Raw genomic sequence first — 16,243 nt, 5'->3', positions numbered from 1 at the left:
GTTGGAGAACCAAATCTGATATGTGTCAGTAAAACCTTCTCTCCTTTTTCTCTCTCTCTCTCTCTCTCACACACACACACACACACCACACACACACACACACACACACACACACACACACACACACACACACACACACACACACACACACACACACACACACACACACACACACACACACACACACACACACACACACACACGTGACAGCTCTGTCTTTTTGTTTGAAGTTGCACACTGACCTTCTGCCAACGACATACTCAATCAGTCTGTACTGCATACTGTTTACTAAATTAACAATTGAACATATCATTACCAGAATACTGGTCAAGCTGAAGTCCACACAGGTTAAAAACTACTACTTCTTCCACACAATGTAATATTTTCCAGTTTTATTCTGTATTCAATTATTTAATATCTTTTAGTTACATATGTTTTACTACATTAAATAATGTCTAATCTTTCTTCAGCCATTACACATTGCATTCTGACTCAGCAACAATAGCAACAATATGTCCATCTGAACAGAGGTTTTTTTAGAATGTATCTCAACCCCAGCCCGTCATTACAGTATTTTAGAATCACACGAGTAAGACTGAACTATCTTAAGGGTAACAATGAGCTTGATAGATTTTCTAAACCAGGGGTATAACGAGGCATAAATCAATGGGTTCAGACAGGAGTTAAAATACAGCAACCAGAGTAGAATGGGTGAGGTTGAACTACTATTTTCAATATCCTCACCTATAAGGGATGGAGTGTAATATGGAAAAAAACATATTAGAAACACAAGGACAACAACACCAAGAGTCCTGGCTGCTTTCATCTCAGATTTCTTAACAGTTGCACCAACTGAACGTTGCATAGTGACAGCGATAACATGAGATCGCATGGCTCGAGCCTGAGACACAGCCACCACAAACACTCTGATATACAGAACTATGATAACAGTAATGGGGGCAATAAAGGTAACGACAAAGTCAACAGCTCCTGTGATATTGTCAATGACAGCTACACACTCTCCATGGCAAGAATTCTGTGAATCAGGTTGTCTCAGAAAGTCCTTTAAAATGAGACAATTATAGATAACAGAGCCAATCCAACAAAGACAGATGCAGATTTTTGTTCTGTTGAGAGTTACTCTGATGGTGTAATGTAGAGGGTCACATATAGCAAAATAACGATCAATGGATATGAGCACCATGTTTCCAACCGTAGAAGAGGTAATGACAAAAGTAACAATTAAATACAGAGCACACGTCAGGTCACCCAAGTACCAGCAAGCCTCTGTTGAAATGATTGTAACAGGCATCAAAAATAGGCCCACAAGGAAGTCTGAGACAGCCAGGGAGAGGATGAGGAGGTTAGTGGGAGTGTGGAGCTGCCTGGAAAGGAAGAATATCATCATAAATAAGATTATCAACAATAGCTTGTAACAACAAACAGCAGTAAAACACAAAAAAAGAATTGAATGGATATGCATTTGTTGTGGAGTGCCTGCTTTAACTATTTTGACACACAACGACAGGTTTGAATATGTTATCATTTAAAACAGAACATTTATTATCTGAAACATTAATTAAAAGGAATGCGTTGCTAAATCATGTTACTTTTCAATCATTAACATATATAAGTTTAAGCTGAAAGTTTGTCTGTGCCTGAAGTGGGAGATAGAGATGATGACCAGCAGGTTGAGAGCTGCAGTGATCAGAGCGATGAAGGACAGCAGGATGTAACCAAGCAGGACATCTGACTGAGCTGTCGTAGGCTTCCTGCAGGATTTGTTGAAGAGTTGTGGAAAGCAGAGTTCAACCATTTGCGAAGTCTCCATCTGCAGAGAGACGTGTTGAGAAGCTGCTGTGTTCTGGCAAAGCTCTCTGTTCTACAGCTGATATATCTCTTCTCTTCTGTCTTGCCCTACTTTCTCTCTAGCTAAGACTGAAATCCCTAAACTCTACTTTGTTTTCTGCAGTCATCTTCATCTCAGTCTTCATCATTTGCTTCCATGCATCAGATGTAATGGCTGCCGGATTTGGCACTCCCCCACTAACATTGGCCAGGACGGTCATCCTCTCACAAAAATGACCCTGGTGTTAGTTATTACCTTCATGTTTAACCATACAAAATCAATTTACTCTGGATTCATGGTGTATTAAATGGCAGGGGGGCTTCTAAATCTGGCAGAGCTGGTGGTATTGCTGCCGGATTTGGCACCCTCCAGTAATTCTTGCCAGGATGGTCATAATCTCATCAAAATCACACTGGTGTTACTTATTACCTTTTTGTGTAACTAAACAAAAGCATTTTACTCTGATCCCGTTAGAAACAATGTTTAAGCCCCTGTCACACTGTCCCGAAATTGACACCAGATGGACACACGAATATGGAATTGTGAATTTCGCACGAAGATGGCCCTGAAGTTGGTTAACAGCCAAGCAACAGCCTAAGCAAGTACGATGCCTACAGAAGGCCACACAATGGCACCCGAACCACACACACAAATATGGTCCTAGACTTTACTGATGATTTAGAATGTACAGTATCCAGACTCAACGTAAGAGCTTGTGCCTCTTCGGGGGGTGCTAACATTTAAACATACACTTTATTCTTTACTTTCTCCGTTTTTTTATGTAGATTAGAAGATATTACTTATCTCCGTTAGGTTGTTTCCATAGCAACAACAACTTCCTGTCAACAGCGTAAACTCGCCTTCAAAATAAAAGCATCTAAATAAAACAGGAAGTTAACCTACATTACATTTAAGACATACAACTGCAACGAAAGTAACAACAACAATGTAATATCCTTTTCAGTTTCACAGAACACAAGTTGGGTTATTTACATAATATAATAATAATAATAATGCATTACATGTTTTATTAGAGCACTTTTACAGGTGCTCAAAGCGCTTTACAAGTACACATTAATAATAATAATAATAATTCATTTATTTTATATAGGCGCCTTTCAAGGCTCTCAAGGTCGCCGTACAAACACATAAAAAACAAGATACACAATACCTAACACCAGCATAAGAAACATAAACAAGACAATGCAACAAATCAAATAAATAAAACAGAGGATGTGTGATGGATAATGATCAGGGTGGATATGCGAGTGTGAAGAGATATGTTTTGAGGCGTGATTTGAAAATGGGGAGAGAGTCAGTGTTGCGGATGTCAGGTGGGAGGGAGTTCCAGAGGCGGGGTGCAGAGCGGTGCAGAGCGGCTGAAGGAAGCAGAAGATCTGAGTGTGCGGATGGGTGTGTTGATGTGCAGGAGGTCGGAGAGGTACAGAGGAGTGTGTAAGAGTCATTACTGCGGACATTACCCACAGGAGCAAATGCGGGTAAAGTGTCTTGCCCAAGGACACAACGGCCTGACGCAGTGGCGGCCGAGGCGGGATTCGAACTGGAGTTCACCAACGCCCCTTGATCTGATGACCAACGCTCTAACCACTGCGCCAAAACCACCCAATATGTTTGCATAATTTTGTTGTCCAATAAATGCAATGTCGTCGAAATACGATGGCTAACGACAGCATTGTTGTCATTGTTCATATAGTCGTGTTGCCTTCCTTGCTTCTTGTTTCCTTCGTATTGTCTTCGTGAGGCGAAAATTGCCAGATGGTACCGGTGATCACACAAAGTAAAGACAAAGATGACACGATTTGACAAGATGCCCTCACAAGTGCCTTTTGTCAAAGCATTAATTCATGGTTTTTACTAACCAGTATGTAGTCGTTCCGGCATCATTTTGAAACGTGTATTACAATTACATCACGGTAAAATATGTTCATTTAGTAGTTGGTATCTACCATATTATTTACATGGAGATGAGCCCCGCCCCCTTGCCAGCACGTCCTGTTTGAATGACGTGCTGACAGCCGTGGTGAAATTTGAGCGATTAGAGCAATTTGCATTTGGGTACTGATTTCCCCCCATTCCTGACACCGTTAAGGCTATCCACGACGTCACTCCTCTATACCTCTCCGACCTCCTGCACATCAACACACCCACCATCACTCTTAGTTCTTCTGCTTCCCTTCCACTGAAACACCCTGGGGTCAAGAGCCTTCAGCTGCTCTGCATCCCGCTTCTTGAACTCCCTCCCACTGGACATCCAAATTATTGACTCTCTATCCTGCAATGGAAATGATGATTATCAGAGAAAGGAATGCTATGATGTCATTTAACCAACCCGGTATCATGGCAAGACGTGAACATGTAACGATTTACCATGCTAGGAGACGTGAAGATGTCACGATTTCGTCCCTTCAAACGTGACAGTTACACGGTATTGTTAACATGGCCCAACCAGTGGAGATATACCCGGAAATGCCAAGTAAATGTTACCCCGACGGTCGGTTGTTATTGTCAATATTAATATAATAGTGATTTATTTTTTAATAGTCACACTCGATTACGCCGATTTTCTTGTTGCCCCAGCTGGTCGACACCTCTTTTAGCAGAAAAAAAGGCTACATTAATGTATTAAATCGATGTTAATCCATGTGCATTGCGTTCCAAGAATGCAGGGTTGTTGGTTGTTCCTAGAGTCTCTAAAAGTACAATGGGAGCCAGAGCCTTTTCTTATCAAGCTCCACAGCCTATCCGTTTTTAAGAGTGCGCTTAAGATCTTCCTTTTTGATAAAGCTTATAGTGATAAAATAAAATAATCTAATAAGAGTGCATTAACGTAGATACGTTGTGCCTCTTCACCTATACATTTTAGTTCTTACTCTTTCACTTAAATCCTAAAAACGTAGATCTTATTTTTAAAACTTTATCCAAACCTTTCCCCTCTATGACCTCTCGAGGTTATTAGAGGGTAACAGGTTGCAGAGAACGCCTAGCCTAGCCGGGGAGTGTGGAACGTAACCACTGACCCACTCCTACCTCTGACAAATTCAGGTTCCAATGGGGACCTTTCTCCCTGTGTGTGCCTCTACACCTCTGTTTCCTACTTCTTACTTGCTACCCTTTTCCCTCAACCTATCCTAAGGGAGTGCATGTATGTAGACACGTTAGTTTAGCTGCTATAGGCTTGGACTGTTAAGGGGGGCACCTTACTCCGTCTTTCTGTCTGTCTGTACCTGTGTACTCTCATGTTCCGATTAACCCAGTTTCCCCCAAATCTCTTTTTTGTGTCCATATCTACGCCGGGATCCTGAGTCGTGGCTAATCCTGTTGCTGTGGTCGTGTGTCCTGGATCCTCTATCCTGAGTACTGGATCTGAGTCCTGGACTTCGAGTCATGGCTGAACCTGTCTCTGCGGTCCTGCCAGACTCTCACCATACTACTTCCCTGATGGCTCCCACAAGATTGCTGACATCCTCGTGGATTCATCTTCTTATTATAGACACATGCATTTCCTAACATTTGATCTACATATGTTGTAAATGTAATATATTTTCGATTTACACACAGCATCGTCTGTCCGTCCTGGGAGAGGGATCCCTCCTCTGTTGCTCTCCCTGAGGTTTCTCCCATGTTTCCCTTTAAACTGTGGGGTTTTCTCTGGAAGTTTTTCCTTGTACGATGTGAGGGTCTAAGGACAGAGGGTGTCGTATTGTCATACTGATATTCTGTACAAACTGTGAAGTCCACTGAGACAAATGTAACATTTGTGATATTGGGCTATATAAATAAACATTGATTGATTTATTGATAGATTGATGTGTGTGGATGTGGGATTAACGGATGTGACGTTGTGCGATTGCGTTGCCAGGCAACAGCTTCGGTTCATGTTAATTTATAAACTCTTCAACTAGAACCGTAGTTATATTTAAAAACATTTTAGAAGGCCTCACGAAATACTTTAATGTAAATGTGAAGGAATGTGTGTATAACAAAATACATCCGTCATAAACAATACCGGAAACAGACGTAGGTAAGATCCTCAGCTCGGTGATTCGATGGTTTAGCCGCAATGCACGTTTGGAAATGGTGTTTATGCGATGTGAAATCCGATGCTCTGACCATTCCACTTCCTGCCTGCCTGACATTACCTTACGGCTGCGTCGCGTCAAAAATAGGATTCATCCTAATTTTAGAGGAGCCCTGTGCCGAGACTCTTCTGAGCCGTAACGGAGCGTCCACAAAGCAGCGTGCGTTGACGCTTGGAGGTGGGCGTATCTGAAGCTTGGGGATTTTTTGCGAGCAACACGACCAACAACCAATCACATGAATCTCCCGCCCCCGACATACAAAGCAATAGCAATGTTAAAACGAAGTAAACTGGATATAAAATCCCCAAACAGGCGAAAACCTACCAGTTTCACCCACTGTCTCTGCCTCCTCCCTCCATGCCTCGCTCCTCCGGTTTGTATCCCGGTAGATGAACAGAGACTGATCATACAGCACCGGGTGATTCACTACCGCTACAATGAATTTTCCCTCAATTTGTTTGAATATGAGGAAATGACCTGCGTAGTCTCTCCCAGCATACACGCGGTTTGATTGGCTAGCGATTGTACTGGCAGATTTGCATAAACTGGATTTCATTGGCTGACGCCTCCGTCGAGGCGTCAAAAGTTGAACATTGCTCAACTTTTGACGCCAGCTACGCCAGCAACGCTCCACGTCGCTTCCCAAAATGCAGTTCGGCTAAAAGTGACGTCACCCCATTCAAAGTGAATGGGCAGAAGCGTTGGAAGCTTCAACGCACGCCGCTGTGTGGACGGGCCGTAACGCACTGCGTGTGGTGGAATAGCACCCATTGACTAGAGTGGCCGCGATCTGTGCGAACGCCGCGGCGTAGCCGTAATGCGGCCGTAGCGCGGCCGTGACGCGACGCAGACGGAACCGGTGGAAATTAGGGGTTAGCATTCGCCTATACTGCCTATGCCAAGGGCCGGCCCTGGGTGAGAAGCTGCTGTGTTCTGGCAAAGCTCAAAGTTGATATATCTCTTCTCATCCGTCCTGCCCCTACTATTACTTTCTCTCTAGCTAAAACTGAAATCCCTAAGCTCTACTTTGTTTTCTGCAGTCATCTTTATCCCAGTCTTCATCACTTTCATGCAACCATATTTCGTAATTCCCGGCATTGACATCATCTTATTTGATTATGGATGCCACTTTTTCCTTCTCATCAAGAGTGGTTTTACAGTGTAAAGAATCTTAAAAGATTAACATTTTTCTTGAAGTATTGAAACCAAGTGGGCCATGCTGATAAGTTACATTGTGGGAGTGGCTCCTCAGAGTTATGGTCAAAGGATCAATGAAGCCAACTTGCTTCTAGACAATGGATTAGGTCATTTAGCCTTTTGGGCCTGGTTGTTCCAGGGTTATTTTTGAAACAAAAACGACATAGAGATTGGGAAGGCCAATGAGATTGACTGTTGGTTTGTCTCAAGAAAGGTCTGGCAGCCCCCAGATGACTCAGGAAAGGGACACAGGGTTTCAGAGTGTTCAGCTCAGGAGGAGAGCTGCTGATATCCTGATACTGTCAGGCACTTTGAAGGGCTCCCAAACACATCCAAAATGTTGTCGATGGATAATGAAAAGTTGAAAGATTATAGGGAAGCATTACCCATATCCCAATATCACAGCGCCAGGTATGGATGAGATTTGCCCAGCAATATTAAAGGCTGTAGACCTTGTTCAGGTTTCTGGCAGACATGTCTCTTCAATCTTGAGTGATGGTCAAGGGCTAACTCCTCTTTTATATCAAGGTATCATGTTGCTCAACCACCCAGGAAAAGCTTATGCCAAGGTACTCAAAGGAAGATCTGACCAATTGTATTGAACATCTTGCTGTTGTGCTTAGCTGTCCCCCTTTGTTAGAAGAATCCTTATACTTCCTGTACAAAGTAAAACCATTTACTTCTGAAAGGATTGATGAAAGGGTGTCAGAGGCCTCGGTGTGGTGAGACAAGGAATTCCTAACTTTTCACATGGAATTCACAACTTGTGGTAAATATGTGCATCTTACAATATGTTTTTTCTCCTTGCCCTGAGGGAGGCAGCTCACCGGCCTCGGTGGCAGTGGTGGGGGGAGTGGCAAGCCTGCATGCTCCACCGCCATAGTAATCACTGCCGGGAAGTCCTGCCGCTGTGGACCCTCCTGGAGGCCGGCCCCGGAAGCATCAGACAACGAGGCGTCGTTGTCGTCTTCCTCCTCGACGAACGGGGCTGCCTGGCCCGCTGGCATGGCGAACACGAAGGGCACACCGACATCCTGCTCCTCCATCTCCACCACCTCGAGGTCCCAGTCCTCCACCTCTTCCGGCGAGACATACTGCGCCTGGAAGTGCTCCAGACGCAGGTGGCGGCTGAGCCGCGGGATCAGGCGGCAGGCGTTGCAGGCCACTTCAAGACACTGGTACTTGCGTACCATGCTGTGAATGGATCTGGCCCTTCCTACATCTCGGACATGGTTAAACTGTACACCCCAGCACGTGCACTCCGCTCTGCATCAGCCAAACGGCTCGCTGCACCCGCACTGCGAGGAGGACCCAAGTTCCCATCAGCAAAAACACGGTTTGCTATCCTGGCTCCAAGATGGTGGAATGAGCTCCCCATTGACATCAGGACAGCAGAAAGCTTACACATCTTCCGGCGCAGACTGAAAACTCATCTCTTTCGACTCCACTTCGAGAAATAAAATTACTAACAAAGCACTTATATACTAATAAAGGACTGGTTTATCTAAAGCCAGTAGAGTAAGACTTGAAATATGTTGGTTCTATGAAACTTGATGTAGGCCTACTTGATATGATTCAAGTACATCTGTTTTCTTCAAGTTTGTATCTTCTTGGTCGAATGAACTTATTCTAAGTCGCTTTGGATAAAAGCGTCAGCTAAATGTAATGTAATGTAATGATTGATGAAAGGGTGTCAGAGGCCTCGGTGTGGTGAGACAAGGAATTCCTAACTTTTCACATGGAATTCACAAATTATGGCAAATATGTGCATCTTACAATATGTTGTTTATCCATTCCTTTAGCTTTTACATTAACACACACACACACACACACACACACACACACACACACACACACACACCTTTGTACCTGACTAATGAAGCCCATTAGACTGGGTGTGTGTCAGGAACGTTACACAACAAACATCAGCAGATAGTTATTGCTCTCATTAAGGATTCACACCTTCTTGTGTTCATGTCAGATGATCTCAAACTCTCATCTCAGAGGGATCCTCCCAATCAGAGGTGTAAAGGACATCCTCCATGCTGCAAAGCAAACATATGATGTAAGATCCAAACATCAACACATGATGCAAACTCTGTGAGGAGATGAAAATAGTTGCATCTTCCACTGAAAAGACAAACTTATGAATTATACTTTGTATGCAGTTGCAATTCATTAAAAAAGTTTAAAGTGCATTAGCCCGCAGCAAATATTTAGATAACACCCCCTCTTGTGTTTGTTCAAATCTGAGCTTCTTTGTGATTTTTTTGCACCTGCGCCGGCCACTCGTGCGTGTTGGTGCGAGTCCCTTGCTGTGTCTCAATTGAAATACTTCCCTTTGAACGCTGTCTTGTTGAATAATGTAAACACTTGCACATTGTGTGAATTTCAACCAGGTAGCGTTGTCTCAAATCGCACATGGATGCTGTGCCCTACACAGGATTAATGCTAGATAGCTAGCTAGGGAGCAACATTTGCTGTACCAAATCATTACATTACAGTGACTGCTCAATAAACCAAATACAATGAACAGTAGCTTCCTTTTAACAACAATTTGAAGGTACTACTTTTTAAATGGTGAAAAAAACAACTTTATAACTTGTATGTGTTGAGTTAAAGTGAACCTTTAACTGTTCTTGCTGTTAGCACCATTAGCTTAACCCTTACCATGTTGAGATCTGCATGGAGCCAATCACAATGTTTTGAATTCTGTACAGAGAAATTAAAATAAATGCGTTATGTGTTTTAACACTGTAACCCTTATGAGCTACAGATGCTCAGAAGAGGCCTTCTAATGATGGATTACCTTGCAAATGCAAATGCTGAAAACCAATGCATATGTCGTACTTTCTACATACATATACATTTATTTTTTACAGTATTCATTACAACTTCAAGTACAAGTTTACAAGTAAACAGGAGTCACTGTAGCATCACAGCTAGCATACATGTAAAAAGAAAGACATTTTTAGAGATGCAAATGATAATCAAGATGTATGTTATGGATCAAATCAAATCAAGTTTTATTTATAAAGCACATTTAAAAGCGATTTTTGGTCGAGCCAAAGTGCTGTACAGTACATGTAATAAAAACACAATACTACAATCACAATAAAAGACAATAAATTACAACAGATATAAAAAACACAGGGAAAAGTCAGGAGTCGTGCTCCGCTCTGACTAGAAGGCCAGGGAGAAGAAGTGTAGGTATGACTTTGAGTTGTTATTGTCAAAGTGCTTCAGATGATAGAGTACTTTAGAAAAGACAGAGAAAACTGAGCACAAGTAGAATAAGGAACAGTGGCTATGCTCGTGAACCTGCTATATTTACATCAGTATATTTAAGTTTGACAGCTGGAACGTTCAAACAAATGACTTGAGATGCTTTTGTTTCTTTTCAGGCATTCCCACACCCTCACTGACATGTTTGCAATGCCTGCAGTTCACAGACCGTCAGACACCGGCTGCTTTGTTTTTTTTGTCAGCCTACTTGTCTCTCATATTCACTGTGAGCGTGAGAAGAGTGATCTGTGTTTCTGTTCAATGGGACTCATTCCTGCTGCAGACAGTGAGGGAAAAACTCATTACCAGATTTCTATAAGAGTAATTGTGTGTGAGGATTTGCAGTAGGCCCATTATATCTTTATTTTTCTTAAAAGTTATTTTGCCAATATTATTATCCTGCTCTTGCATGTGACACATATTTATTTTATAAAACATAGCCTGACCTCTATAAACCTTAATTTGAGATTTTATTGTTACAAATCATACCCATATCAGAACTAGAAATATACTGTACATACATGCATTTTCTGTATAGCATAGTTCTGTATCAATACACTAACATTTATATCATGTATAAATATAAAACATGTTTGACTTTTAGTTTGTAAGAAAATGTTGCATTATAGAAAAAAAGTTTAAAATTCATAATAAATTACAATATATATATATCCAATACAATCAATAACATCAGGGTGCCACATTGCATACATAATACAAGCATGTAGACAGTCTCTGTCTCCCCCTGCTGTCTATCTGCAGTTGTTGCAGGACTTTTCCACTCATTTACAATATAAATATATGCAATTATGATAACAGCGGCATGAAAAACACCCCCTCATTACATGGTGTATGAGGCCGAAGATGAAGAACGATGGCTACCCACGGTAGATGTCCGGTGAACACGGCCGAGGAGCTTTCCGCATTTCTACGTATGTGGAGTTCTCGGGATCTGTGTCACTGCACTGAAACACAGAAACAGAGAAGCAGCACATGTATCACTGTTTTATTCTCTTAGTCATAACTTAATGAGTAAAAACAAGCCCCCAGTGCTAGTGATATAGGAATCAAAACAATATATGAATTGTAACTGCCATAAAGAAAAACTTAGTTCAGTTCAAAAGTGAGTAGGAAATCAGGTTGACAGAGAAAGTAGAAATTGTAGGGAGTAACTTGTAGTTTTATAGACCATTCCTTATTTTGCCAACATTTGGGAGGCCTTAGTATTGATATTGTGGATCCTAGAAAATCCTTTATTGCCCTGTCTCTGTCTCTGTGTTTTCCCGCCTGTCTGATTGTCTGATTCCTTTCACCTGCTACTCTTGTGTTTCTGCCTGTCCTCCCCAGCTGTGTCTTGTCTTTGTGATTAGTCCTGTTTGTGTATATAAGTCTGTCTTGTGTTTGTTGTCTTTCTTTCTGTGTGGGTCCGGATGTGTGGTGTTGTTTTGTTCCTGTCTGATTCCGTACTATTCAATATCATCGTGATATATCTTAAGAAATAAACCATGAGCGTATGCATTAGGTCTCACATTTAGTTTTTACACTTCAAGTCATATTCACCTCGATGCTAGAAACTCTAGCAAATGTCACAAAAAGCTCTCTGGGAATTTCCCTCCACCGGCTTCACACATGAGTCAAAAGTTTCCCAGAGTAGCTGTACCTCCTTTTCTTTGTCAAAGTTTGCATCATACTCTGCTGGTAGCTTGTGCATTTGTGTGCCAGTAGGGCGTAATGCAGGCAACGGATTGATTGATTGATAAACATCTGATACAAGGTGAAAGCCCTCTCTTGCCTGTCAATCAAATGTGGGACATCATCTCAATTTGCGTCTGTCACAGCTTGGCAATGCAGGAAAACACAGAGACAGGAAGTGAAACAAGACAGGAGAAAATACATTTAAAAATAAAACAGGAAACCCAATCAACCCCAGGATTATGACAGAAAGACGGTCAGAGAGACAGGTACCGTCAGTCTGATGTAGAAAGCGGTGATGAGACAGCTGTACAGGAACATCAGAGCCAGTAGACCAATCAGAATCCAGCTGAGCAAATGAGATGGAGGTGAAGACGGAGGTGAAGATGGAGGTGAAGACGTAGGCTGAGGCGCGCAGGTCACTTCCTTTTGACCTTACAAAAAAATGTAAATGCAATTTCCTGTTTGTATATTACTGGTTTAAACATCGATTCAGTGTTGAGGTGTTGGATCAGTAGCACAAACTCAAATACAGCTTCAAGTTAAAAACATCCCGAATGAACAGAGATGTATTTAGAAAAGGAATATTTTAAATAAACCCCCTAAAGGTTGCTTTTCAATTTGAGTCTTACAAATATTTTATTCAATCAACATTTGAATACTACTGCTTTGTTTTTCTTTTTTTTTAAAGACAGTTATTTTATAGAATATTAAATAATATGTTAAAGAAAGTATTCAGACATGTCACAGAAAAAAACATTACCACATTGTAATAGAAATTCCTGTATGTATAATGAAAAGTTAAATCAATCAAAACGATTTAAGCTTCAAATCCACATATTTAAGAAGCCATGACGAATTGTCAACGAAAGATTACTTTAATAAGGGGGGAGTGTGTGGGAGAGAAACTTCCACTGGAGAAAACACAGGGATTTTAGCCTTTGCAGACCATTTACATGCACTAAAATCTATTTAACACATAGGAAAAGGAAAACGTTTTGTATTTTAGTACAGTCACTATGCATTTCACATAAAAATGGTATTGTGTTGTATTTCCTCATTGCCTTGTATTTACATACCTGAAAGGAGTATGGTTGCATCTCCTAACTCGGTTTTATCCAACCCGCCTTCTTCCACCGTGAACTCACACTCGTATTTCATCTTCATGGCCTCTGGCCCGATGTTGAGTAGGATGAAAAGCCACTTGTTGGGATCCTTTTGATGCATGATGATGTCTTTACAGTCTTTCATTCCCTTCTGGCAGAGCATTGTGCTTGGGTCTGTTCTGAGAGGTTAAAGGAATATTTTTGTTCACCATTTTAGGAGATTGTATCCCTTTTCCACCACAATTGAAAGATGAGAAGACCAAACCAGGCCAAAAAAGGTTCATGACCGCCATCAAAATAAAACTTTAAAATACATTTGAAGAGTTAAGTAGTGAGTAAGCTAATGGAGGTCCATGTTATATGTAAATATATGTAGTTATTAATAGTAAAAAAAGGGGTAAATTGGCAGAAATGTGTAATTATGAATTTAATTTGAATCAAATAGTTTGAATTTATTGTGTAACTTAAATAATTGCATAAAACAGCAACATCTGAATGCAGTTAGTTTGGAACTGAAATGAAATAAACAAATAAAATAATAACTAGTTATAAAAGCAATGAGTATGAACCAAAGGATTGTATTTGGAAATAACTGGGGAATTTATATAGTGTGATGGAGAACATGTTTTGAGTGTAATAATAAAAGCGACATGGAGTTTGAGCTTTTAAAACAAGCTGGGCCTGAGACAAGAGAATGATTTCCAGTTACTTTAATGTTAATTTCTGGTTAAAAAAGGTTTATGTAGCTTCATTGTTTGTTTCATGTGTGTAGTTTTTAACCATAATTTCACCATGATGATAATGGGTATCGTTAAGACTCATATGGTCCTTGTGAATCCTTATAATGCAGGTTGGCGCTTGTTCCTCTTGCCCTCTCTGGTCTTTTCTTTTTCGTTGTTTTGTTTTCGCCTTGTCTATAAGTCCAAGGCAACACCTTCAGCTTCAATAAAACTGCTAAAAGCATGTTAAATGTGCACGTACACAGTATTCATTAAATGCTTTGTTTTCAATTATAAATCAGGGGAAAGGTATTGAGCTGAACAAAAGTAGACCCAACTTTTCATGTTGGTCCAAATATGAGGATTTTTGTTTCACGTCACATTTTGTCATCTAAAGAAAAACACATTTAAAACATTTGGCTTCTTACTTTCAGGGATGTTTTTCTGGTTTACAACAACTGTAAAGTGGCTTCAAACTTAAAGGCAATGTGAGTTAATTTACTGTCACATTGCATTTTCAACCCAGCAGCAACTACACTTTGCTTCTTTGGTAATTGAGTAGTGTGTTGTGTTTGGTCGGGTGACATACTGTATGTTTATGTAGATGAGGAGATGCAGTTTAATTTTGAACTAAACATAAATACACGAGGATACATACTGGGAAATGGCGTTGAGTCGAACATCTTTCACAGATTTGACGTTTGCATTGTGTTCACAGCTGATGGTGGCGGACGGAGTCACGGTCAGATTCTGAGGCTGAATCACCCCGAAACCTGATAACAGAAACAATTCCAGCAACGAGAAAAACACGTCACACTCATGAGCTGACTTTCCTTTTGTTAGTCCACTTTTATAAGAAAACCATACAGACAACATTTCATTGCTTTTAAGAAGTACATTTTCTCTGTCAGGACTATTTTTCACATAGAACAGCGAATTACGGGCGGTACACCGCATCAACAAATCCCTCTTTCACCTCTTTTTTTAAACATTAAATCAGTGTTCAATTTATTTTAAAGTTCAGTATATTAATATTCTGACTGCTGCTGCTTTGTGTCAGAAATACAAATGAGTAAACAAGTGTTAGGGTTACTCAAATGTAGAAAGTATGTTGGATCATTAGATGAATTATTAGTTATACCATCATTATCATAATAGAACATACAAAAACAAGCCTTAAACGTGACTGTGTAGTTGATGGTGACTTACCATGGCTCGGGTGTAAGATGAAGGTCAGATAAATTGTGAAGATGATGAAGAAGCTGCAAGCTGTCATCTTTTCTGCCATCTCTCACACTTTGGAGAACACCGGCAGCACAGAGCAAAGACATGAACTAACATCGCAAAGACTTCATTCTGGTGACAAGATTTTCATTAGACAGGAAATAGGAAGTTTTTAGGTTGGACTTTCATGTTGGTTTCTGCAGTGCCAGCACTTTATTTCTGTGATGACTCCACAGCTGTCAGTCAAACTGTTTGTGTATAGTTTCTGTGGTTGGAACTCTTTCCTCCCATCATGCAGCAGCGTATTTTCACCAATTTCTTTTACAGATCAACAAGAAATGTAAATGACAGCACTTCCTGCACAGCAGAAAATAACATATTTGTGTTATTCAGTTCAGAACCGACAGGTAAGCGGGCACAATGTTGATGTTTGACTTGTTCTACTAGAGTCTGCTAAGTTTAAAGCAGGCTTTTTAACAGTAGAAACACTGTTTCTAGCACCTAAAATAAGCTCTTCCTCATAAAATCCTGAAACAGTTTAGGTACTTTGTTGATGTATAGTATCTACCCAATAACACCAAACATTACAAATATACTGTATTCTGATATTAATATACTTTATTAATCCTCGTGGGGAAATTGTTTCTCTGCATTTGACCCATCCTGTGTTAGGAGCAGTGGGCTGCCATTTTGAACGGCGCCCGGGGAACAGTGTAGGGAACAGTGCCTTGCTCATGGACACCTCGGTAGCACTTGGTCTTGAACTGGTGACCTTCCAGTTGCCAAGCCAAGTCCCTCTCATCTCAGAGGGATCCTCCCAATCAGAGGTGTAAAGGACATCCTCCATGCTGCAAAGCAAACATATGATGTAAGATCCAAACATCAACACATGATGCAAACTCTGTGAGGAGATGAAAATAGTTGCATCTTCCACTGAAAAGACAAACTTATGAATTATACTTTTTATGCAGTTGCAATTCATTTAAAAAGTTTAAAGTGCATTAGCCTGCAGCAAATATTTAGATAACACCCCCTCTTGTGTTTGTTAAAATCTGAGCTTCTTTGTGATTT

The 16,243-nt window shown here is 40.8% G+C and overlaps 2 protein-coding genes across 2 annotated transcripts; both read right to left on the bottom strand.

Moving 5' to 3' along the window:
* Nucleotides 1–565: 565 nt before the first annotated feature.
* On the bottom strand, nucleotides 566–6,206 carry LOC117546188 (trace amine-associated receptor 3-like). Its single transcript, XM_034216338.1, has 3 exons — nucleotides 6,182–6,206; nucleotides 1,659–1,806; nucleotides 566–1,385 (listed from the first exon to the last, which is right to left on the bottom strand). The coding sequence occupies exons 1-3, from the start codon at nucleotides 6,204–6,206 to the stop codon at nucleotides 566–568; spliced, it is 993 nt and encodes a 330-aa protein (XP_034072229.1).
* A 4,823-nt stretch (nucleotides 6,207–11,029) lies between these two features.
* Nucleotides 11,030–15,415, bottom strand: LOC117546196. Its single transcript, XM_034216346.1, has 5 exons — nucleotides 15,158–15,415; nucleotides 14,607–14,721; nucleotides 13,203–13,408; nucleotides 12,397–12,557; nucleotides 11,030–11,396 (listed from the first exon to the last, which is right to left on the bottom strand). Exons 1-5 carry the CDS (start codon nucleotides 15,234–15,236, stop codon nucleotides 11,310–11,312), a joined length of 648 nt encoding a protein of 215 aa, XP_034072237.1. The 5' UTR covers nucleotides 15,237–15,415; the 3' UTR covers nucleotides 11,030–11,309.
* Nucleotides 15,416–16,243: the final 828 nt, after the last annotated feature.

The sequence above is a fragment of the Gymnodraco acuticeps genome, unplaced genomic scaffold, assembly GCF_902827175.1.
Source record: "Gymnodraco acuticeps unplaced genomic scaffold, fGymAcu1.1, whole genome shotgun sequence".
Taxonomy (NCBI): Eukaryota; Metazoa; Chordata; class Actinopteri; order Perciformes; family Bathydraconidae; genus Gymnodraco; species Gymnodraco acuticeps.
Note: the sequence above shows the minus strand (reverse complement) of the source record. Positions and strands in the feature narration are given on the sequence as shown.

Excerpts from the sequence above, each read along its gene's own strand:
- LOC117546188 (XM_034216338.1), bottom strand. The coding sequence starts at position 6,206 with ATGTCGGGGGCGGGAGATTCATGTG. Across the intron at positions 1,807-6,181 it reads GGGGGCGGGAGATTCATGTG|TCTGCTTTCCACAACTCTTC; the intron begins ATTGGTTGTTGG and ends AAATGGTTGAAC. Across the intron at positions 1,386-1,658 it reads ATCTCTATCTCCCACTTCAG|GCAGCTCCACACTCCCACTA; the intron begins GCACAGACAAAC and ends CTTCCTTTCCAG.
- LOC117546196 (XM_034216346.1), bottom strand. The coding sequence starts at position 15,236 with ATGGCAGAAAAGATGACAGCTTGCAGCTTCTTCATCATCTTCACAATT. Across the intron at positions 12,558-13,202 it reads TGCAACCATACTCCTTTCAG|GTCAAAAGGAAGTGACCTGC; the intron begins GTATGTAAATAC and ends TTTTTTTGTAAG. Across the intron at positions 11,397-12,396 it reads CTTTCTACATCAGACTGACG|TGCAGTGACACAGATCCCGA; the intron begins GTACCTGTCTCT and ends TCTGTGTTTCAG.